This window comes from Phacochoerus africanus, chromosome 4, assembly GCF_016906955.1.
Source record: "Phacochoerus africanus isolate WHEZ1 chromosome 4, ROS_Pafr_v1, whole genome shotgun sequence".
Taxonomy (NCBI): Eukaryota; Metazoa; Chordata; class Mammalia; order Artiodactyla; family Suidae; genus Phacochoerus; species Phacochoerus africanus.
The window spans coordinates 2,313,724-2,336,607 of record NC_062547.1 but is presented as its reverse complement, the minus strand read 5'-3'; the positions used below and the strand labels follow the sequence as shown (position 1 = coordinate 2,336,607).

The 22,884-nt window shown below is 54.6% G+C and overlaps 1 protein-coding gene across 7 annotated transcripts in view; it reads left to right on the top strand.

Annotated features, from left to right (window-relative positions):
- Nucleotides 1-12,434, top strand: part of NADSYN1 (NAD synthetase 1) — a 48,951-nt gene extending 36,517 nt beyond the window's left edge. For 5 of the 7 annotated variants that reach the window (XM_047774994.1, XM_047774997.1, XM_047774993.1 and 2 more), the window contains 5 exons: nucleotides 585-716; nucleotides 955-1,024; nucleotides 3,856-3,984; nucleotides 4,597-4,773; nucleotides 4,907-5,136. In XM_047774994.1, the coding sequence (XP_047630950.1) occupies nucleotides 585-716; nucleotides 955-1,024; nucleotides 3,856-3,984; nucleotides 4,597-4,773; nucleotides 4,907-5,098 (700 nt within the window). In that variant the 3' untranslated portion in view covers nucleotides 5,099-5,136. Of the gene's footprint in view, nucleotides 1-584; nucleotides 717-954; nucleotides 1,025-3,855; nucleotides 3,985-4,596; nucleotides 4,774-4,906; nucleotides 5,137-6,276; nucleotides 6,491-12,015 lie in introns of those variants that run through there. The other 2 variants (XM_047774995.1, XM_047774996.1) reach the window with 2 other exon arrangements.
- The last annotated feature ends 10,450 nt before the right edge of the window (nucleotides 12,435-22,884 follow it).

The following is a 22,884-nucleotide window of genomic DNA, read 5'->3' as shown; positions in this document are numbered from 1 at the left end:
CACAACCACGGGGACGGTGGGGAGTCAGACACAGTAACTTCGCTTACGAAATAGCATTTCCTGAGCTCCCGTTGCAGACCAGGCACCCGCTTAGATGTCCCATGAGCCTTATCTCACCGAAATAGGGCTGCCAGGCTTAGCACATAAAATTCAGTATTTGGGGCTGACTTCTAAAAAAATTATTCATCATCTGAAATTCAAACTTAACTGGGCATCCTGTATCTTATTTGGCACCCTCACACCAACCCATAACCACAATTAGCAGGGCATTTCCAAATGAAGACTCCGAGCCTCAGAGGAGTTAAGTAACTTCCCCAAAGCCACACAGCACGTAAGTGGCCCAGCGGGGACATGTCTCTGGTCTGACCAGCTGGCTGCGGGTCATTTGCAGACACCTCCTCGGGCCGGATACCCCTCCCCGGCCGGCCGCAGCCTCTGCCCCGGGCTTCTCTTGAAACTGCCGAGCTCTGGCTCTGGAGCCCCTAGAGGAAGCGAGTCTTTGGGGCCCAGGGGCTGGACGGCCAGGCCCCCGAGTTCTCAGAATTGGCAGCCCATCGGGTCTGCTGTGCTCTCTCCTGCTGCAGCCTCCTCGGCTACCTGACCAAGTACGACTGCTCCAGCGCGGACATCAACCCCATAGGCGGAATCAGCAAGACGGACCTGAGAGCCTTCGTCCAGCTCTGTGGGGAGCGCTTCCAGCTGCCCGCCCTGCAGAGGTGCGAGGCGCCCGCGAGGCTGCGGCTCTGGCCCCCGAGCCCCCCGCGCCCCCTCAGCCGCCCCCCGTAGCTCCCGGGCACCTGATGGAAACCGTCCCGCCCTTCAGGGGCACTTGGGGCCCCGCTGCCTCCTGTCATTGCTCCCCAGTTCCCCGGCTCTGGCCAGGTCAGGCCACCCTTCTCCCGCCGTCACGGGCTGGAAGGCTGTCTTTCATGGTGTCTGTGTGTCTTGCCGCAGCATCTTGGAAGCACCGGCCACCGCCGAGCTGGAGCCCTTGGTCGATGGACAGGTGTCCCAGACCGATGAGGTAAGGGTGGGGGCTTTGGCACCTTCCCCCACCTCCCTCCCCCTGGGTTCCTCCACGGCCTCCTTTCTGCCCCAAGGAACCATGCCCCGTCGCGGGTTCCTGGCCTAGGAGCCCAGGGCTCAGCGCCAGCCCATTGCTGGCCTTCCATGTTCCACTCAGGCCTCTCGAGGTTGCAGCCGGGAGGAGGGCATGATATGAGGGGGGGCGGGGTGAAGAAGGAGACCCCTCACAGGTGGGGGCCAGGGAGGGCCTCCCTCCATCCCTCCACTCCTCACCCGCCTTTGGATCAGGGCTGAAGGGGCAGGGGTTTGTAGCTTCGGTGGACACTGGTGGAGGTGGCCATGGACTGTCCTGAGGCCTGTGGCAGCTGACCTTCCTGCCTCCAGCTCCTCTGGTCGCAAAGATTTACTCTTGTACCTGCGGTTGCCACGGGGGAGGGCAGGATGGGGGGTTGGGGGTCAGCAGAGGCGAATTATCCCATGCAGGTTGGAAAAGCAACACGCTCTTCCCGTGTAGCCGCACAGGGGGCTTGTTCACGACCCTGTGATAGACGGGAAAAGAATATGCAAGGAGTTCCTGTCGTGGCTCAGAGGTTAAGGAACCCGACTAGGATCCATGAGGACGCGGGTTGGATCCCTGGCCTCGCTCCGTGGCTTAAGGATCCGGCGTTGCCGTGAGCTGTGGTGTAGGTCACCAACGTGGCTCGGATCTGGGATCTGGCGTTGCTGGGGCTGTGGTGCAGGCCGGCAGCTACAGCTCTGATTAGACTCCTAGCCTGGGAACCTCCATGTGCCGCGGATGCGGCCCTAAAAATATATATATTTGTCTTCAGAGTAAGTGCTTTTGTGCACTGCTTCTGTTTCTACGTGTTTTGTTCTTTTGCTGCTGCTGTCTATGCAGCGTGGCTCATTTCGCGCTGTCAGGGCCTCCGCCTGCGTCAAGCACAGCTGATTTTCTCTGCCGTTTTCTAGCCTCCGTGTGCTGCTCTTCCCGCCAGCCTCACCGCCTCCTTCCCGTTGTAGGTGGGTTGGTTCTCCTCCCACTGTCCCAGGCGGGGGACCAGGTTATTAATTCGAGATCCGTTCCTTTGTCGATACAGCTGTTTACCTCTGTAAATCTCTCTCTCCGCACAACTTTCGCAGCGTCCCGAAGTTTCGGTTTGCTGCGCCTTCATGTTCCTTCATCGCAAAAGTGTTTTCTAACTTTTCTTGGGACTTCTGGGACCCTTTGGTCATTTAGGAGTGTGCGGTGTCATGTGACCACATGCTGATAAATGTCCGAGATGTCTTCCTGTCACTCAGTTTCCCATTCTGTCCCACTGTGGTCGGAGCCCCCTCTGTCTGATTTCAGGGCTCTGACCCGGGCAGGGGCCTGTTCTGTGGCCTGGCACGTGGTCTGTCCTGGAGACTGTTCCTTGTGTGTCAAGGGCCTGCTGCTCCGTGGTCGGTGGTGTGTCCCAGGCTGTCGGTAGCTCTGATGGGTTGATGGTATTGGGTTATTTCCTCGTGGATTTTTTTCGTCTGGTTCTGCCCATGATCAAAAGTGGAGAACCGGAGTCTCCCGACTGGGCTTGTTGAGTTTAAGGAACCACGATGTGACTAGGAAATGCTCACGTCATGCAAAAGAAAGCGACAGCGGAGTCCCTGGGTCGGACGCACCTGGCGCTGGGGACTCAGTGGAGCAGGGGTAGACGAGGTCTCGTTCCCTAAAAGGCTCACTGTCCCCTCGCGGGACAGACGCGGGAAGTAATACCCGCCGACATCAACCCAGGCGAGCCTGTGGCAGCAGAGGCCCTCGGATGTGGTCAGGACAGGCTTCCCCAGGGAGGGAGAGGAAGGCCGGGTGGGGGGGTGGGGAGCAGGGTGCAGGCCTTGTCCCAGGGGTCCTCCAGGCCCCGATCAAAGGGGAGGTGGTCCTGCTGTGTCGCGGTCTGTCCCCTGATGGCTCTGGCCGTACACCCTGGCGCATGGCGGGAGGGATCGGAGCAAATCCTGAGAAGTGGAGGAGGGGTCAGGCCGGCATCAGCTTCCGAGTAACGCTGACACTTGAGCAGGTCTGAGGAAGCCCGTGGCCTCTGATGTGGCCAGATGTCCCCGAGCCGGTTCTGTCCTCCCTGTGTCCTCGTTCTTTACACACAGTGGCCTCTCTGTCTTTGTGTTGGTGTCGGGAGGCAGCTGTAACAATACGCTGTGGTGGGGGTGGGGGCGGCATCCTCTCCCGGTTCGGGGCGGGAATCAAGGTGCCAGCGGGCCTGCGCTGCCCCGAAGCCTCCTGGGGAGGGTCCCTCCCACCCTCCAGGGTCTGGGGCTCCGTCCTGCCTCTGCGGTCACACGGCCTTCCCTGCCTGCCTGAGTCCCTCCTCTCTGTCCCGTATAAGCACACCTGTCACTGGGTTTAGGGCCGCCCCGAGTCCAAGGTCACCTCACCTCAAGACCCTTCTGTTGGTTACATCAGCGAAGACCCTTTTCCTGGACGCACTCACGGGGCGGAGGCCATGGACACATCTTCTGCGAAGGCCACAGTCCCTCCTCGTCCCCCAGACCCAGCGTCTGAGTCCTTGTCATTTTCCCGGATGCCGCCGTCTTTGTTACAGCCGCCCCCGACACCAACGCAAAGACAGTGTGGGGCACAGGCCCCCCCCGGCGAGGCCTCTGTGTGAAGAATGAGGACACAGGGAGGACAGACCCAGCTCCGGGACATCCGGAAGACGCACCTGCCCCGGGCCCTCGCGATCGGCGCCCCCCCCCCCCCCCCGGCCTCACTCGGGCCTGTCCCCAGGAGCGTTTCGCCGTCCCCAGCGCTGACTGGCTGTGCCCCTCCTTCGTCTGCAGGAGGACATGGGGGTGACGTACTCGGAGTTGTCCGTCTACGGCAGGCTCCGGAAGATCGCCAAGACCGGGCCCTACAGCATGTTCTGCAAACTCCTGGTCCTGTGGAAGGACACCTGCAGCCCCCGGCAGGTAAGCCCCACGTGACGCCCGCCCGCGGGGAGTCGGCCGGTGAGGACACCTGTGGCGGCGCATTTGACTCGCAGGAGCAGGTGTCCTCGGTGTGACCTTTGAAGGGCGATGCCGTCTCTCAAAGGAGCTCAGGCCCAGGTCCAAGCCCTGAGCAGCCGGCCCTCGCTCCGCCCAGCCACGTCTGTCTGCGTTGGGGCTCGGCCGCCTCGTCGTAAGCAAGCTCAACCTCCTGTTGGGGGCAGAAGCCAGAACATCCCTGCCTTTCTGCCTGTGGTCAGGCTCCTTAGGGCTGAAGCCCACCGACGGGGTGGTCCCCACAGAACCGCCCGGAAGCCTCACAAAATGCGTCTTCCCGGGAGCCCTGCCCAGATTTCCTGATGCAGTTCCCCGGGCGCTGGAGTCGGGAACCCACGTCCTCACGGCTCCGCCCCCACCTCGGCCCCACCGTGGCCTCTGTCCACTCCTGCCTTCCAGGAAGTTCAAGTGTGGGGAGCGGTAGCAGGTGTCAGGGGACCGGTAGCCGGTGCAGCGCAGGGTGCAGCTGGCAGCACAGCAGCCTGGGGTCTTTCCAGCTCAGCGAACGTCGGGCCCTGCACACCCCTTGTCTCGCAGGTGGCTGACAAAGTGAAGCGGTTTTTCTCGAAGTATTCCGCAAACAGACACAAAATGACCACGCTGACCCCTGCGTACCACGCCGAGAGCTACAGCCCGGACGACAACAGGTTCGATCTTCGGCCGTTTCTGTACAACACCCGCTGGCCTTGGCAGTTCCACTGCATAGAAAACCAGGTAAAGTGGGCAGACGCGGCTTTTCTCCCTGTGAAGTATCTGTCGAGGAAACACCAGCTCATTTCCATTGGTTTGAGGCACAGGGGGCATTTTTGACCGTCCTTCTGTCTGCACAGGGTCTGTTATGTTTCAGGCTGGAGCCTGGCACGTGCTGTTCTCGGCCGGCTGTGCCGAGTCTCCCCGAGCGGGGGATGCTGAAGTCCGGGGCTCTCCGCCACTGTGTCCAGATGACACCAAATCACTGTCAACTCTAGGGTCCCTGGGTATCCAGCTGGCTTCACATCTTCCAAACCGTCTGCTTTTCCTTTTCCCCCTAATTAATTAATAATAGAATAAAGGGAGGCAGAATGAAATCAATTTAAAGGCAAGTCCAGGAGCTCCTGTCATGGCTCAGCAGGAACAAATCTGACTAGTCTCCATGAGGACACAGGTTTGAGCCCTGGCCTCGCTCAGTGGGTTAAGGATCTGGCGTTGCCGCGAGCTGCGATATAGGTTGAAGACGTGGCTCCGATCTGGCATGGCGGTGGCTGTGGCCGTGGTGTAGGCCAGTGGCTGCAGCTCCGATTCGCTCCCTAGCCTGGAAACTTCCATATGCCGCAGATGCAGCCCTAAAAAGAACAAAGGAAAAAAAAGTCAAGTCCAGGAGTTCCCTGGTGGCTCAGGGGATTCAGGGTCTGGCATTTCGGTCACTGCCGTGGCTCAGGTCACTGCTGTGGCGTGTGTTCCGTCCTTGGCCTAGGAACTTCCATATGTTGCAGGCACAGCATAAAATAGAATAAAATAAAAAGATAAAAGGCAAGTCTAGGGCCTTCCTTTTCCACGGCAGAGAGCAAGTGAGAGGCCGCCCTCGCAAGGGCGGGCAGCCGTCTGATGGGAGGAGAAGGAGGCCGGTTAGGGAGGCATGAACGTGCTCAGTCGTGAGAAGAGCAGTGTTGAGCCCGAGAACCCGGGGGCGGGGGTGGGGTGTCTACAAGGCAATGGTGGGCGAACTGAGATGGAAGCCAGGTGATGCTGCGTGGCCATGGCCGTGGCCGTGGCCCTCCCCGGGCGTTTTGCCCGCTGGGGGACGTCGGGTGATGTCTGGAGGTGTTCACTTGTCCCTCCCGGGCCAGGCTCTGTGCTTCTGTGTCTGGTGGGTAGATGCCGCTAACATCCCACAGGGCGCAGACTGCCCCTCCTCCCACAAAGAATCAGGCCGCGGTGGGGGCTCGGCTCCCACCAAGGGGCTCTCGGGAATGGATGCCCCCGCGTCAGGAGCAGGGCTCAGGGGCTGTGCAGCCGGAACATCTGCGAGTGTGGGAAACCCGTGGGGAAAGCCGGACTCACCTGTGGCCTCCCGGCCCAGCGGTGACCTTCCAGACTCCAGACCCCCCACCTCTCGGTGCCCAGGAGATCCCTCCTGGGCCCCGCCTCAGCCCCGTGGACGTGACCCTCCTTGGGGCGAGTCGGTGCATTTGGACGGCGTGACGCGTCAGGTCCCCTTAGTGATGCTGTGTCTTCTAGGTCCTGCAGCTGGAGCGGGGGCAGCGGCAGGGTCTGGACGGCGTGGACTGAGGGCGCCCTCCCCCAAGGATGCACCTGCCACTTCGGCCTCGCTGGTGACCAGGAGCCGGGGCGGCCGGCGTCGCAGCGAGCCTTTGCTGCTGTATTTCGAGGAGAAGGGTCTTTTCACAGTCCAGATCCGTAAACAAAGATCAAAATAAAGGACGTGATTGGGTTTGATTTTCGTCTTTTTAGGGCCACACCTGCGGCACAAGGAAGCTCCCAGGCGAGGGGTCGAATCGGAGCTGCAGCTGCCAGCCTGCACCACAGCCACAGCAACACGGGATCCGAGCCACGTCTGTGACCTACACCGCAATTCAGAGCAACGCCGGATCCCCGACCCACGGAGCCAGGCCAGGGATCGAACCTGCATCCTCATGGATACTAGTCAGTTTCGTTTCTGCTGCCACAACAGGAACTCCCAAGGATGTGATTTTTAAGTCCCTCCCTTGAAGCGAGTGCTTCCAGCCCCTCCGTCCCTGGTGTGGAGGAGCGGGGGGGTGCTGGGCTAGAATGAGTCTCCCTGCCACGACCCCCCTGGCAAACAACCTCTGTGGCTTTGCAAGGGGGCCCTTGCTCCTTCTCGCTCTGTCTTTGTATGTGATTCTTCCCACTATAAACCAGCCCGTTTCCCTGATTTCTGTCTCCTGGCCGCTGTCACTGTCATTCTGAGGACCTAACCTGCAGGGATGTACTTGGGCTCTGTCTCGTGCCACTGGGAGGCTTCACCTGCACCCAGGGCCAGGCCACGCGGCCACCATCTCGGCCCTAAGGAAAGGCCCCCGGGGTTGGGGGCAGGCTGCCCGCTGTTCTCACCAACCTCCTCTGTCCACGTCAGTATCACCTCCCGGGTCGGTACCAAGGTTAAGCAGAGTGCCGCCCATGTGGGAAGGAGGAGCCGGGCTGGGCTCCGGTTCTGGGCCTCCTGGGAGGTCGAGCCTTGGGTCCCAGCAACACCAGCCCCCGATTCTGTTGGACCTGCGGGAATTCCTGGGAATCCCCAGGAATATTTGCAAACCACGTCAGCGTGGACCTTCTGTAGGTGAGCCCCCAAAAGCCTTACCCGAGAAAAGAACCTGCTGAGCAAGGGAAGTAATTTATTGGTTGACCTGCTGAACAGTCCAGGTGGTAGAGACAGCTTCAAGTCTGGCTGGACCCAGGGTTTGTGGCATGTCCTTGCAGCTTATTTCTTTCCTCCCCTCACCCTACCTGTCTGTGCTGGCTTCCTCCATGCTCTGCATCGGGGGGCTGTGGCTCCGGTCTTGCAGTCTCCCAAGTTCAAATCTGGCAGGAGATGAGCACGGGTAACTTCCCCGTGGCTTCAGTGCAAGCCCTGGATTAGCTCAGCTGGGTCACGTGCCCGTTTCTGAACCAATTCACCACCGCCCCAAGGTCCCCCAGAGAGGACCAGGAGGGCTTATCAGAAGTAGGGGAGATGGGAGTTCCCATGGTGGTGCAACAGAAACACATACAACTAGGAACTATGAGGTTGTGGGTTCGATCCCTGGGCTCACTCAGTGGGTGAAGGATCCAGCATTGCCATGAGCTGTGGTGTAGGTCGCAGACACAGCTCGGATCTGGTGTGGCTATGGCTGTGGTATAGGCCAGCAGCTGTAGCTCTGATTAGACCCCTAGCCTGGGAACCTCCATATGCCGCGGGCGCGGCCCTAAAAAGCAAAAAAAAAAAAAAAGAAGAAGTAGGGGAAATGAACCCCGAGTCCCCCCCAACAAGAATGGCTGCTGCACACACCCTCAGGCCCTGGCCCGGGCCCTGCGTCCTTCCGTCCGAGTCCACGCTTCCTGGCGAAGCTGCTGCAGGCCCTGGGTCTGCAAAGCGCGTGCGCAGAGCTTCCTCAGCTCCCGCCGTGACAGCAACCCCTGGGGACATGTTGATAGGGCTGCACAGAAGGCTCGGGCCCAAGACGGGGGACTGAGGGCGCCGCCGGCTGCGTGTCTCCCCCCGCAGACCTCAGAGCAGTCTCCCTCTCCCCACGAGGGCCGCGTCTTTGTGCTGTCAGGTCGCCCGCCACGAAGACAAGCGTTCACCAGGACACAAAGCCACGTCCTGCTGTCCCGACCGCTGTTCCAGAAGCACCTCAGCCTCGTGCGGCCAAGCCCCAGTGCTGTGGTGTGAATGTGGGCATCCCCCAAGTTCACGTTGAAAGCCTAAGCCCCCATGTGACGGTGCTGCGGGCGGCAGCCCCTGGGAGGTGATGGGGTCCTGCCGGGGGAGCCCCGTGAACGGGGTCCGTGTCCTTATAATACAGGCCCCAGGGGCCCCAGCCCCTCTGCCACGTGAAACCCAGCGAGAAATCTGCCGCCCCAGCCGGGAGAGGGCCTGGCCCCGCCGTGCGGGCGCTTGGCTGTGGCTGCCAGCCTGGAGAGCTGGGAGCAGGGCATTTCTGTTGTTTGGGAGTCGCCAGGCCTGTGGGGTTTTGTTACAGCAGCCACAGGCTGAGACCCCGTGAAGGTGTTTCTCCGGAAACAAAGTACTTCACTCTGCGAGGAGAATTCAGGCCTTCACCTCCGAAGGCTCCAGAAGGAAGACAAGTGAAACAGCAGTGGGATCTGTTTTCCGAGCTGACGCGGCCCGGGTGTGCTGCGGTTTCCCTAACCAGCCCCGCCTGGAGGGGCTCGGCTGGGAGCGGGCGGTGTGTCCCCTGTGAGCAGCCCCCCAACCCTGGGGGGCTCCCCCCGGCTTCTGGCCTCCCGGGTGGTGACACGAATGAGCTCAGGAAGACGTGGCCACGGGGTCAGCAGCTGAGCAGTGGGAGCTCCCCCTGGGCTGTCCCCTTCTGAGATGACAGGCGCGGGGGGACGGCCAGGCCCCCTCCGTGCAGGTGCCAGCACCCCGCGGGTATCCCAGGCGGACGGGCACCTTGCCGAGCCCTGGAGAGGAGGCCTCCTCCCGCCGCAGCCCCACCACCTGATGGAGCCCTCGGTGCGGGTCTGCAGCGAGGCCGTGGCTCCCACACCACGTGTGCTGACGGGGATGGGGCCGTGTCCCAGCGAAGGACGGGAGGGAGCGTGGCCACTGGGGACGCCATCGTGGGGTCGGGGACAGGGTCCCAGAGCAGCCTCCCTAACCCTAGCCCTGAGCTCGGGGGTCCCAGCCCTCCAGGTGTAGGGTAACGTCCCCCCATTGTAAGGGAGTCCCCCAGCTATAGCTATTGGATGGTGTCCTCAGTTAGAGGGTAGTGTCTCAGTAATAGGTAGTGGCCCTCATTTATAGGGCAGTGTCCCCCCATTATAGGTAGTGTCCCCCAGTTATAGGTAATGTCCCTGGTTGTAGCATATGTCCCCACAGTTATAGGATAGTCACCAGAGCTTGGCTAATGAGAAGCTGCGGGTTCCTGTCTGTAGCACAAGCATGGCGTGTGGGGTCCTGGCTCTTTCCTGAGACCCAAATACAGTCCCCCTCCTGCACCCTGCACCCCCCACCCCCCGTTCCTGGAGAGGACAGGGGCGTGTCCTTCCAAGCACAGAGCCAGCCCAGAATCTCCTGGGGCCGCTCCTGAGAACTCAGACCCACCAGCGCCTTCCTCTCCCCGCTGGACAGTCCTACCAGCTTTGGCTGCAACGTTTCCCGCAACAGCCACAGCAAAGCCACGCGGCCAGATGACCCAGAGTCACTGCAGGGTGTGTGTTTGCTGCAGCCACACCGGCTCCAGCTGGACCTTGTCCCCTTGGACAGCACTGATCAATGAAGCTTTATTGTGTTAAAATTCTCAAGACCAAAGGAGAGTTTTGGGACAGACAGCACCTCCCTCGAGGTCAATCCATGAGAAGCCAAGGAAAAAACAAAACCACACTGCATTCAGACCGCAGAACATGCTGGAAAAATGGGCAAAGGACAGGGGCTCATCATTTCTAAGGACCAATCCACGCCCGAAAGGAATTTAGCAGCCCTCGTTATCCCAGACTGAACACGAGCGGGTCACTGGCAGCCTAGCCGTCAAGGTCCGGTGTCACTGCTGCGGCAAGGGCTGTTGCTGTGGCTTGGGGTCGATCCCTGGCCCGTTAACGTCCACATGTCTCAGGAATGGCTGAAAAAACAAAACCCTGAGAATTGGCAGAGTTTCACCTGTAAGGCAAGGTTGAAATGGACCCTCCGAGGCTGGCGAGTGACGCGATGATGCTGCTTGACACACGTTCTGCAGGATGATCCGACAATGGTTTCAAAAGGCTCAGATGCGTGCCTTTGGTTTCAGACACCAAAATAGCTGCTTCCAGAGGTTCTTAGTTTTTTTGCACAGAGAAGGGAACTCTTAGGGGCTGCCTTGGGGAGCTCTCTGCTGACGATGAGGCGTGGTTACTCCCTGAAAATTGTGGGTGCCATGCTTCAGGGACCCGGGTCCATCCTTCTCCTCCTTGCCAATGGGGGGCACCTCCCCATCTTCCCCATCCTCCACCTCCTCGCCCAGGGCTCTCCGGAGGACCACCTTGAGGGGCTCGCTCGGCCGCTTCCTGTGAAGGCCACCGATGAGGTAAAAGGCAGGGTTGGCCGTGCTGTTGACACAGGACAGGAGGACACAGATGTCGTTGAGGGTGTGACCTCTCATTTTGGCCACGGTGAACCTGATGACGCTGAGGGGCAGACCGAAGAGGAAGAAGCCCAGGACAGAGAGCAGAAGGACCACGTAGAGCTTTGGGGGATGCTGCTGCTGGGCGCTGGCCTGGATGCGGCAGAGCAGCAGCAGACTGGACGCGCCCAGGATGGAGAACAGGAGGAAGACCCAGGCGGCGGTGGCGGTCCCAAGCGCGGGACAGAACTCTGTCTGTGGGATGAGTACCTGGCCACAGGCGTGGCCTCTCAGGATATTGATCAAAAAGGTCAGAATCCAGAGGAGGGCGCTCACGATGGCCGACAGGTGCTTGGGGCAATGGCACCGGTACCAGATCGGGAAGAGGACGGATAGACAGCGCTGGCAGCCGATGGCCGTCAGGATGCCCAGGCCAGTGAAGTAGAAGAAGAACTTCAGGACCACGAAGACCTCGGGAAGGTGAAAGCAGCGTCGGAGGAAAACCCTCAGGATTTGGCGGACAGAGAATGTAATCTGGAAGCAAAGATGCATGAAATCTGCGATGGCCAGATTGAAGCTGTAGACGAAGAAGGAGCTTTTCTGGGCCAACAGATGGACAAACCAGATGACCAGTCCATTTCCCACCAGCCCGCAAAGGGCCACAGCTACCGTGATGGACCGGAAGGCCACGTGGCCAGTGAGCCCCAATCCTGCAGCCAGCTCTATGGCATCAACGCCAGACTGATTACTTGTCTTGCAGTAGTTGTCCATGGTGAGGGGGTCCGAGCTCAGGAGGACTCCACTGGGTCCTTTGGACTGGTGACCCCTGGCCCTCCTGGGGAGTCAGAGATGACATGCAGACACTCCGACATGCAGGGAGGGCCCTGGCTCTCCTCCGCCTGTGTTCCTCGTCTCTCCTCCCCTCCTTTCCTCCCTTCTTGCCCCTTCGCCCCATCGCTCTCTCTTACTCTTCCCCTTCCCTCAGTTTCCCACCTCCAGGCCCAGCCACACACTTCCCGAGTACCAGACCTTCCTGGGGTTCTGAGCTCTCCCTGAGGGATGAGCCAAGAGCCCAGCTGCATCCTCTTGAACTGGACCCTTGGGCATCGGCATGGCTCTCTCACTCAATCATCTCCGCATCTAACCAGCTGGTTCGCTTGTGTCCTCTCTCCCTCAGGCTCTGAGCAAAATGCGAGGTGGAAGCAGGTGGGGAGACCCAGTCTCTGCCTGCAAGGACCCCGAGGCCACAACCACTGACGGGACAGTGTGATTGGAACTCTAGCCCCCGGGGGACAGTTGACCCTTGCAGACCTGGTAGACGTTACCAAGGAGGATGGCACCCACTGCAGAGAAACCACTTGAAGAAGGGCCAGAGGCTTGGGGGAGCATGTCCACGCCAAGGGTGGAACGCTCAGTACGGTGAGTACATGAAAAGCGGTTCAGGGTACAGGGGAGGGGATGACGGAAGCTGGCAAGGTGTGTGGAGGCATCTGGTCTACCTCCGTACCTGTGTCCAGGCGGCAGGCCCACTGACCTCGGTGGAGTAAGTCAGCTAAGTATCATATGATATCACCTCTATGTGGACTCGAATAAAGAAGGATACAACAGAGCTTTTTTATAAAACAGAAACAGACTCCTGGATTTCAAAACCAGTCTTATGGTTGCCATAGGGGAAACTGTTGTGGGGAGGGAAGAATCGGGAGGGGACAATGACATGGACACACCACTGTCTAAAATAGATGACTGACAAGAAGCTACCGCAGAGCACAGGAGAACCTACCCAATAGTGTGTAATAACCTAGAGGGGGAAAAAGAATGGATGTATGAATACGTGTGCCTGATTCACTTTGGTGAACACCTAAAACGAATATAACATTGTAAGCCAACTAAACCCCAATGAAACAAAATAAAATGAAACGTGTAATTAATAAAAGGACCAAGGGATACAGAGAAAAGGAAAGGGTGCAGAGGAAGAAACCAGAAGCGAGGGATGTCTGAGGAGCTGAGAGGGGGGCGCAGACGCAGAGGAGGGTCGGCAGTACCGTAGAAAGCCCTTGAAGTTTGAACCAATGAAGTATACCAGTAGTATGAAGGATTGAGCATGTTTGGGATGGCTTTAGAGTGTAGACCCATGATGCACTAGTAACAATATTCTAGGGACGTGAAGGAGAAAACTGTAGGAGATTGATGTCGTCACGAATAACTTACGGTGCCACCAAAATGTCCTGGGCACTGTTTGCCCAAGGAGCCCGCGCCCTGGGGCCGGTGCACTGCTCCGATGGCTGGAGAGTGGTCAGGACACCAAGGCCACCTTCTCTGTGATAGGCTTCTCTGTGATAGGTCCTAGGCTGCTTCTTCACGGAGCCCTGTGCCTGCCGACTTTGGTAGCTGTTCCATTTCAGACTCTCGTGGTTTGAGGTATTAGTCTCTCCACGCCATGTAGTCCTAATGCAGAAATGGCATAAGCCACTCCATGAAATCATTGGATGAGAATGCTGGGGTGAGGCAGGCTAAGCAGGGAAGAGAGCAAGCACATGGTAGCTAAAATGGGGAAACCCCTGGGGAATCGTGCAGAAGGGCATGACCAAGGCATCACTGTTTCCAATCAAGACATCAGACCAAAGCCCAGAGGGCGGGGAGAGAGAAGCTGGATGAACCTCAGAGCCGTGGCAGGTTGGAAAGCCAGGGTGGGAACAGCAGAGGCACCAGAGAGGGCACAGATGCTCTGGCTCCAGAGCAGAGTCTGGCTCAACACCTGGGGGAAATTCAGAGAAGCGTAGGAGGTGGATGACTCACGCTTCCCTTTGGTGCTGGACCTGGAACCGGTTCCAGGAGGCACCTTCTCTGGAACTCTCACCCTGGGGGCATCTGCTCCGTGCTGGGACCACTGAGCCACTCTCGGGGCTCCTGAGGAGAGTGGAGCTCGGAGGGTTACCAAGGTGGTTCAAGGTCCCTTGTTTTATCCTGTGTGGGGTCATTGGCCAATCAGAGGCTGAGTGTCACCCCAGGAGGATATCTCAGGATCACTATTGCGTCCTCTGCATTTCCTCCTCTGTTATCTCATCCTCACATTTGCCTTCTGTTATTCTCAGAATCACTCTCCTGTAACTTTTTTTTTTTTTTTACTGCCACTCCTGCAATACATGGAAAATTTCTTCCAGATCTCCTAGTCTGAATAACCACAGTTATTCAGTCATTTTTTCAAGTAAAAATAGTGATCAACAGACTTCAGAGGCTGTTTCCATTCTCAACTCAAATAATTGTGATGCGATAGTCTGAGAAAATGACCATACAATGATATACAGCAGAGGTGACATATATTTGTAATACATATTCACATATTTATTGTATACTTATGTATTTAGACTATATAAATCTTTCTTATTTAGTCACATAAAATAGTAAAAAGTCTTAAACTCAAGGGTCTATATTTAATAAAATTAAGCATTTTCCTGCTTCATCAAGGATCAAGGATGTTCCTGGGTGAAGGTGGCTTTTTCAAAAACTTCTGTGAGGCCATGATGCTGGGAGAGAATGCAATAGTATGATTACCCTCGTTACCACAGCCTTGGTTTGAGCTAAGACCCTAGCTCTTTTACCCATCATTGCTTTTGCATCCATCAGTGGAGATCGCAACAAAGTTGTTCCAGAAGAAACTATGAAGCTCAAAAGAAATTATTCAGGAATTCCCTAGTGGCCTAGTGGCAAAGGGCTTGGCATTGTCACCACTGTGGTTTGGGTTACTGCTCTGCCCCGGGTTCAATCCCTACCCAGGAACATCAACATTCTGTGGGCGTGGCCAAAAAATTATTCAACATTTTGTTCATTTGAGCACTTTTGGTTGCTGCCAAGCATTCATATAAAAGAAGATTTTCTTCAATAATTTTTTGCTTCTGATACCAGATGAATATGAGAAGTTCAACTATATCTATAGGTTTATGTAAGTATGTGTGAAGAGAGTATATTAACTCAGTTTTTGTGCTGTGGCTATACCTTTAAGATAATGAGTTACTGTATCATTAGAGAGTGGGGACCATCAAAATACTGACTTAGCTCCAGCAGCCCTTCACCAATGTCAACTCTGCAAGTCAAATAAGTAGTTGGAGTAAGGGAAGTCGTGAGCAGAGTGGGAATAGAGATACTGTCAGTGTTTACAAGAAATGAGGAAATTTTAGGCAAAGCAAGATGATTCTCACAACTGCACAGAATGGGAACAACACCCACCTTGCTGAAATATGTTATCTAATGTCCAGTTTTCAACACAATATTATAAGACATGCAAAAGAAATGTGAGAGTATGACCTGGATGCTGAGAACAAAAGAAAAGCAGGCAGGTGCTCTGCCTGTCAGGTTGACCAGATATTGAATTGAACAGGCAAAGATGTCCAGGTAACCACTATAAATATATTCAAAGAACGAATGGAAGCCATGCAAACAGAAGAAAAGAAAGGCATGAGGACAATGTCTCCTCAAAGAAAATCAGTAAGGAGATAGAAAATAGTTTTTTATAGAAGGAACCAAATGGAAATTCTGGAGCTGAGAAGTGCAATAACTGAAATAAAAAATTCACTAAAGGGGCTCAACAGGAGATTCAAACTGTCAGAAGAAAGATTTAGAAAACGTCAAGATAGAGTGATACTAACTACATAATCCAATGAACAGAGGGGGAAAGAAGGAACAAAAATGAAGCCTCAGAAAAAGGGGGCACGACATTTAGCACACCAAAATACGCATGATGGGAGTGCCAGAAGAGGAGAGAAAGAAAAGAGTAGGAAAAATATTCAAAGAACTAATGATTGAAACATCTCAAATTTATTTAAAAAAACAAACAAGAACAAAAAAAAAAAAAAAACCACTCGTGCATACCAGGGAGTTCAGTGAACTCCAAGAAACTCTTTGAGGATGATAAAATAGAGACACAGGATGATGAATGGCTTCCCAGTCAAGCAAATATAAAGTCAAGGTCTCCTGAAGGTGGTCAGAACCTAGGGCTAGAGGCCTTAATAACCGTGCATCACAACTCCAATGGCGTATTCTCCAAAATTCAGCTGAGCTTGTTTTTCATATGATTCCTGCAGACCACAAAAATGCAAAGATTTTACAAGCATGTAAGAATCAATGCAACTAATTCTTTTTTTTTTTTTTTTTTGGTCTTTTTGCTATTTCGTGGGCCGCTCTCGCGGCATATGGAGGTTCCCAGGCTAGGGGTCGAATCGGAGCTATAGCTGCCAGCCTGACCCAGAGCCGCAGCAACGCAGGATCCGAGCCACGTCTGTGCCCTACACCACAGCTCACGGCAACGCCGGATCGTTAACCCACTGAGCAAGGGCAGGGATCGAACCCGCCACCTCATGGTTCCTAGTCGGATTCGTTAACCACTGCGCCACGATGGGAACTCCCAGAAGTTTAAAACTTTTAAGTGGTTAAAAATGGCAGAATCATGGGCAAGACTATGGAGAAACTATACCTAGGAAGGGTCAAGAAAGAAATCACATAGAACTGAAGATCTACAATGAAAAAGATGTACAGGACAGAAATCAACCATAAGGCTAATTACTCTCTTCTCTCTATGTCTCCCCCTGCAATACTTGTCCTGTCATTTCACCTGAGGGTCCAGAGGAGATTGAGTCCAGGGGGGAGTGAGAGGGTTTTCATACTCAGAGAAAAGGTGGGAACAAGACATCCCTCAGGGAAATCCCATTTCTTCTCCACCTCCCCTCCAAGCTCACACCTGGCTTCCCCTCTCGGGACAGACTGACCTCCTTCTTTGCCCAAGTAGATTATTCTAGAAGGGACCCAGATGCATGACCCTGGAAGGACCAATGTCCAGTGGCCACATTTTTTAGAAATAAAAATCAAGCTGCAATATATGACAAAGAATGTGATAAGTGGCCCAAGGGAAGGGGCCAGGCACTAAACCCTCACATTTCCAGGACATGTTGCTGTGTGACGGGGGTGGGACAGAGTGTTTGATGTTGACTTACTCTCAGGACCTCAGGCTCACCACCAGGAACTTGCGGGACAGATTCTTCCACAGGTGGGATATGAACAGTGTGGCAGCTGGAACACAACGTTAGAACCTATTCCCAGTGTGCTCTGGACCATTTCCTAATGTGTTGTTGGAGCAACCATGGCAACACTTGAGCTAGAAGAAGAAAGGCTGATTAAAACAAGGTCTTTGGAAGGTTATTTCCAGGCATAGCCACCCTGAGCATAAGCCCCAGCCTCATTTCCTGCCTTGGATCTGGAATCCCAAACAGCAGTCTGGAGGTTGCTGTGTGAGGAGTGGGGGACACACACATGCCAGGGCCAAAAGAACCCCGTGCCCTCTTGGGCAGGAGGAGGAAATGCCACATGACTGTTGAGCATGGAGGTTTAATCCCCAGCCTCCCCTCTACCAGCTGGGTGAGCTTGGTTGAATCAGTGAGTCAAAGAAGCCAACTGCATACTAACCCCATGTTCTTTACTTCTGAGCAGCAGGCCAGGACACATAAGCTCCAAGCCCATCAGCACCATACTTATTTTCACACACCAAGTTGTTTTAAATCATGCCCCAGCACACCGATTTTCAGCCATTTAGAGTCTGTTTATCATTCTCCAAAACGTCACACAGCATCTGCTAGCCATAGATAAGACAAACATCTGGCTGTGAAAGACCTCAAGCCACAGCTCCCGCCAGTGCCCTCTGATGCAGAGGCTCCCACCATGCTGCTGAGTAATGCCACCTGGACCCACAAGCCCTCTGCCATTCCCCTCTACCACGGCAGAGCCCTTGCTCTCATCACCCTGGGTGATGGTCCCTGTGCTGTAGCTTCTAGAAGGTCTCATACCGTGAGGCACGTCCCTTACCAAACACCTGGCAGAGTGCACCCTGGTAGAGCTCATTATGGATACCTGCCAGCTCATGGCTACATTGCACCTGATCACCCCCCAATCCGTCAAGTGTTACTTCTTGGTCAGGTGACCCAACACTTCGGACTCCATGTCCTCGTCTGAAAAGTGAAAACACTCGCAGGCCCATTGGGAGGATCAAATGGCATCAACGCCAACCAGCTGAAGCACCACCTGGCCCATTAGGGTCTGCAGTGTGGAACAGAGCATTGGTACAGGACGCCTCCTTGGTCTCTCCCCCACACAGATCTGCTTCCCGTCCACCCTTTGCTTTTCATTGTCTCATTCTTTGTTGCACCAGACCTGACTCACAGGCCACAGTGATCATGCATCTGACCAAGGCCTCGACACTGCGGTATTCTGGAAGAATCAGAGACCCTGGGTCAAGAAGGACAGGGGTCCTCACGAAGGTACGGTATTTATTTCCTACGAAGGAAACAAGCACCAAGAGTAGCCTCTTCTGCAGCATGAAAACGGGGATGGCCTCATGGAAGTCACTGGAGAACAAAGTTTCAAGATGGCAGACATGCTTTTCTGTACTAGGTGTCTAGGCATGGGGAAGATGGGGAGAGGAAATGCCATCTTCCCCTAGGCACTGTGAGCCCAAGAGCTCGCCTACCCTAACTTTCTTCCATGCAGGAAGCCTCTTTTGGGGAGCGCATGTGTGGCACCAGGGCCCTTGTGAAATCTGGGTTTGATTTTGTTCCTGCTCTAGAGGTTGGTCTACTGCCACCTAGAGGCCACCCCAGGAACTGCCGCCTGGCCGCAGGGCTGGGCAGAGGTTCTCCAGCCTTTCCCGACTCTCAAAACCCGTATCTAAACAGCCACCTGGAGTGGGACTTGGACCCACAGAGCACCGACCCTCACTGTTCATGCCCGTCTGCCTGATTCTCCCTCTGCCTCTCCCACTTGCATCCTAGTGCTCGCACTTTTTTTCTGACCATGAAAACAAAGGGTAAAAACCAGAGAGAGAAGCAGCTGCTGAGGGGGGGCATTCCAGAGGCTATGAGGGAATTCTAGAGATCCCACCAACGGAAACCGTCACAGCCAACCATTGTAACTGATCAGGGCCCTGTGGGGCTCCTGGGCACAAAAGCCTTGCCGGGTCCCCCACTCCTTGTTTTTAGGAAATGGGCCTCATTCAGCCTCCACGGCCTCCCCTGAGTTCCAAGGGGCAAGTTCAGGCAGTTGTGGTCGGGGAAGGGAGAGGATGCAGAGACAAGGGAGGAACAGTCAAGAAGTGACAGTCGATTTGCTACTGTTCGTCAGACTGACCCAGTCACACATACATATACATTCTTTTTCTCACATTATTTCCCATCAGGCTCCATCACAAGTGACTAGATACTGTTCCCAGTGCTACACAGAAGGATCTCATTGCTTACCCCTCCAAAGGCAATAGTTTGCATCCATTAACCCCAGACTCCTAGTGTGACTGGGCCACTTTGCTGTACAGCAGAAAGTTGACAGAACACTGTAAACCAGCTCTAATGGAAAAAAAATAAAAATCACTAGAAAAAAGAAAAGGAAAGAAAGAAGGAAACAATAGCACAGCCTTGGGGCAGAATCCTGGTTCCCCCTCAAGGGGCACATAGAATGACAGATGCATTCTATACACATAAGAGAAAAGTTATATTCCTTATGCTTCTTTTAGAAAGGAATACTTGAAAACTCAACAGCTTGGTGTCCTTCCTGGTCCTTCTCCCTGGCTTCATTTCACCCTAAACACAATCACCCATAAGCTAAAGATTAGGCATCCTGAACACGATTGCCTGTGAGTTAAAGACAATTAGCACCTGATTTTTTCAGGAATTTACCTAGTTCTAATCTCTGATCAACATGTCCTCTTCCCAAGTACTGTTATTCTAGGCAATAACCCAGAAAACCACCTTCGCAATCAGACTGAGATCTCCTGACACCAGCTTTGATGGCAAAGATTTTCCCCTAGAGATGGAAGGATGCATTTTTCCCCCAATCCTGGTCCCCATCTGAAAGCTTGTTTTTCCGCTTTTTACCATAAAACTCCCCACAGTTCTCCCAAGGAGGCACAGTCTTTAAGGTATTAGCCTGCTGTAGCCTTCTTTGCCTAGCAAAGCCATAAAAAATATCTTTTTCTCCTTCACCCCAAACTCTGTCTCTGTTTCTATTCAGCACTAGTGGACAGAGGCTGGGTTTTGGCAGCAATAAGGGTCATCTACCAAAAACAACAACTTACGTCACATATAATGGCAAAAACTGGATCCTCCCCCTGGAATTAGGAACAAAACAAAGAAACCTAGTCTTACCAACTTATTCAACATCATCCTGGAAGTCCTAGCCATCCCAGTGAAAAAGAAATGAAAATACATAGACTGGGAGTTCCCATCGTGGCTCGGTGGAAACGAATCTCACTAGTATCCATAAGGATGCAGGTTTGATTCCCTGGCCCTCGCTCAGTGGGTTAAGGATCCGGCCTTGCTGTGAGCTGTGGTGCAGGTTGCAGATGTGGCTTGGATCTGGTGTTGCAGTGGCTGTGGTGTAGCCCAGCAGCTGTAGCTACGATTCGAACCCTAGCCTGGGAACTTCCATATGCTGCAGGTGTGGCCCTAAAAAAGCAAGCAAACAAACAAACAAATAGACTGGAAAGGAAGAAATAAAACTGTCTTTACGCACAGATGACCTGCACAGAAAATTCTAAAGACTCTACAAGAGAAATCTGTAGACCTAATGCACAAGTTTGGAGAGACCTCGGCATGAGAGGCACTAGAAAGACCATAACCGGAAAAGAGAAATGTTTTAAATAACATTTATAATTGCCGCGAAAAACCAAACACTAGGTATAGATGTACAGAAAACGCACTGGATCTGCATGTTGAGAATGCCAAGACTCTGAAGGAAGAACTCCAAAGACGAATGAAAGGAGAGGTGTACCATGTTCATGGATGGGAAGAGACCCAACACAGTAAAGGCATCGGTTCTCCTCAGGTTGATCTGCAGACTGACTGCCGTTCTAAGCAAAATCCCAGAAAGACTTTTCGTAAAGGTAGACAAGCTGACTTTGAAATTTACATGTAAAGATGTAAGAACGAGAGCAGCTTACACATTTTGAAAAAAGAATAAAGTGTGAAAATCACATTACCCAACTTAAAAACTTACTCTGAAGTTGCAGCAATGAAGACTGTGTGGTCCTGGGGAAGGACAGGCGCAGAGATGGACAGAACAGGTCAGAGCCCAGAAATAGACCCTCAGGCATGTGGTGAACTGATTTTGACAGGGTACAAAGTCAGTTCAGAGAAAGGCGTCTTCTCAGCAAATAGTGTGGGAGCGACTGGATTTTCATGTGCAAAAATATCTTGATCTAAACCTCATAACTTAGGCAAAGGTTAACTCAAAATTGGGCATAGGTCTAAGTATAAAATATAAAATGTTTAGATTAAAACATAGGGGAAAATCTTGCCAACCTGGAGTTAGGAAAGGAGTTCATAGATTTGACAGGAGAAGTAAACTCCATCAAAGGTAAAAGCCTGCATCCCGATGTTCGCAGAGCTGACAGGAGGGAGGCTCGGAAAGCAGTCCGGCAGCATCTGGTAAGATTGAAACTGTACAGAGTCTTTGACCCAGAACGTGCTCTCTGGGAGTGAAGCCACCACCCCCCCCCCACCCCCCGGAAAGCAGCATCTATCCAAGAGTATGCATAGTGCAGCTGGCGCAGCATGGCTGGTGGTGGCAGAATCCGGACCACGTGCGTGGCCACGCAGAGAGTGCAGCTGGCACCCACTAGCACAGCCCTGGCACCTGGCACCGTGCAAGGCTGACCCCAAGCTCCAGGCACCAAGAAGCAGCAGGGGGCTACCTGGGCGAGGGGTGGTGATGGAAGAGGGGGAGGGGAGGCTCTGAGACCTTGTGTTGCAGGCAGCGACCCCTGGTGTGCACCCCAGGAGTGTACAGCTCTCGTGGACCCACACGGGCACAGAGGATCTGCCAGGAAACACGCTTTTTGGCCAGGGTGCAACTGCATGTGGAGGTGGGAGAAGGCACAGTGCAGAGCCCGCAAAGGGAAAAGAAGAGGCTGTGGCTTTAAAACCACATGAAAGAAGGGAGTCCCCAATGGGGCTCAGTGGGTTAAGAACCTCACTAGGACCCATGAGGATGCGGGTTCGATCCCTGGACTTGATCAATGGGTTAAGGATCACCCCGTGAACTGTGGTGTAGGCCACGGGTGTGACTCAGATCCAGTGATGCTGTGGCTGTGGCGTAGGCTGGCAGCTCTGATTGATTTGACCCCTAGCCTGGGAACTTCCATATGCTGTAGGTGTGGGCTTAAAAAAAGAAAAAAAGAAAAACCCACATGAAAGGAGATCCTGCAGGGCGCAGTTGGTTAAGAACCCTACTGCCTTGGCTTGGGTCGCTACAGAGGTGCCAGTTCTCCCTGCCCAGCGTGGTGAGTTAAAGGATTCCGTGTTTTGGCAGCTGTGGCGTAGGTGGCAGCTGTGGCTCGAATTCAGTCCCTGGCCTGAGAACTTCTACATGCCCCCCCCAATTAAATAGATTTTAGAAATAAAATAAAACCAGCTGAAAGACCACATTTCTGCATATCTGCACACTCACAGGTGTGGGGGGGGTGCACCTGCAAAGGGAAATGAGGAAAAGATGAGCCCCGGCCAGTCGAGGTGCTGCTCAGTTGCCTGATTTCAGCAGGGCACAGGGAACGCAAGGCCCTGGCTCTGAGGATGCTGCTGGGGGGTGGGGGTGGGGGTGGGGGAGGCGCCCAACCCAGACTCGCTGCATCACTCTCCCACCCCAGGGAAAGGCCGGCGGCAGAGCTGGGACCTGCCCTGCGTGCTGTCCAGAGAGACCTCAGGTGTGGCATCCAGCATCACGTGCGACGCGGCGCTGGTCCTTACCTTCAGTGACCGTGGTGTGGCTGGCTGCACGGACGGGAGCAGATGGTGGCACCGAGCATGGCACCGCGGGACCAGGTGATGCAGCCTTGCTGGCCAGAGTGAGAGACCTAGGCTCAGTCCAGGAGCTGGTGGAGTTCAAGACAGACAGAGAGAGACGAAGACAGACGGACAGAGAGACAGAGACGGGGGAAAGAGACAGAAGGACAGAGAGACAGAGACAGAGGGAGAGAGACAGAGAGAGAGAGAGACGGATGGACAGAGAGACACAGAGA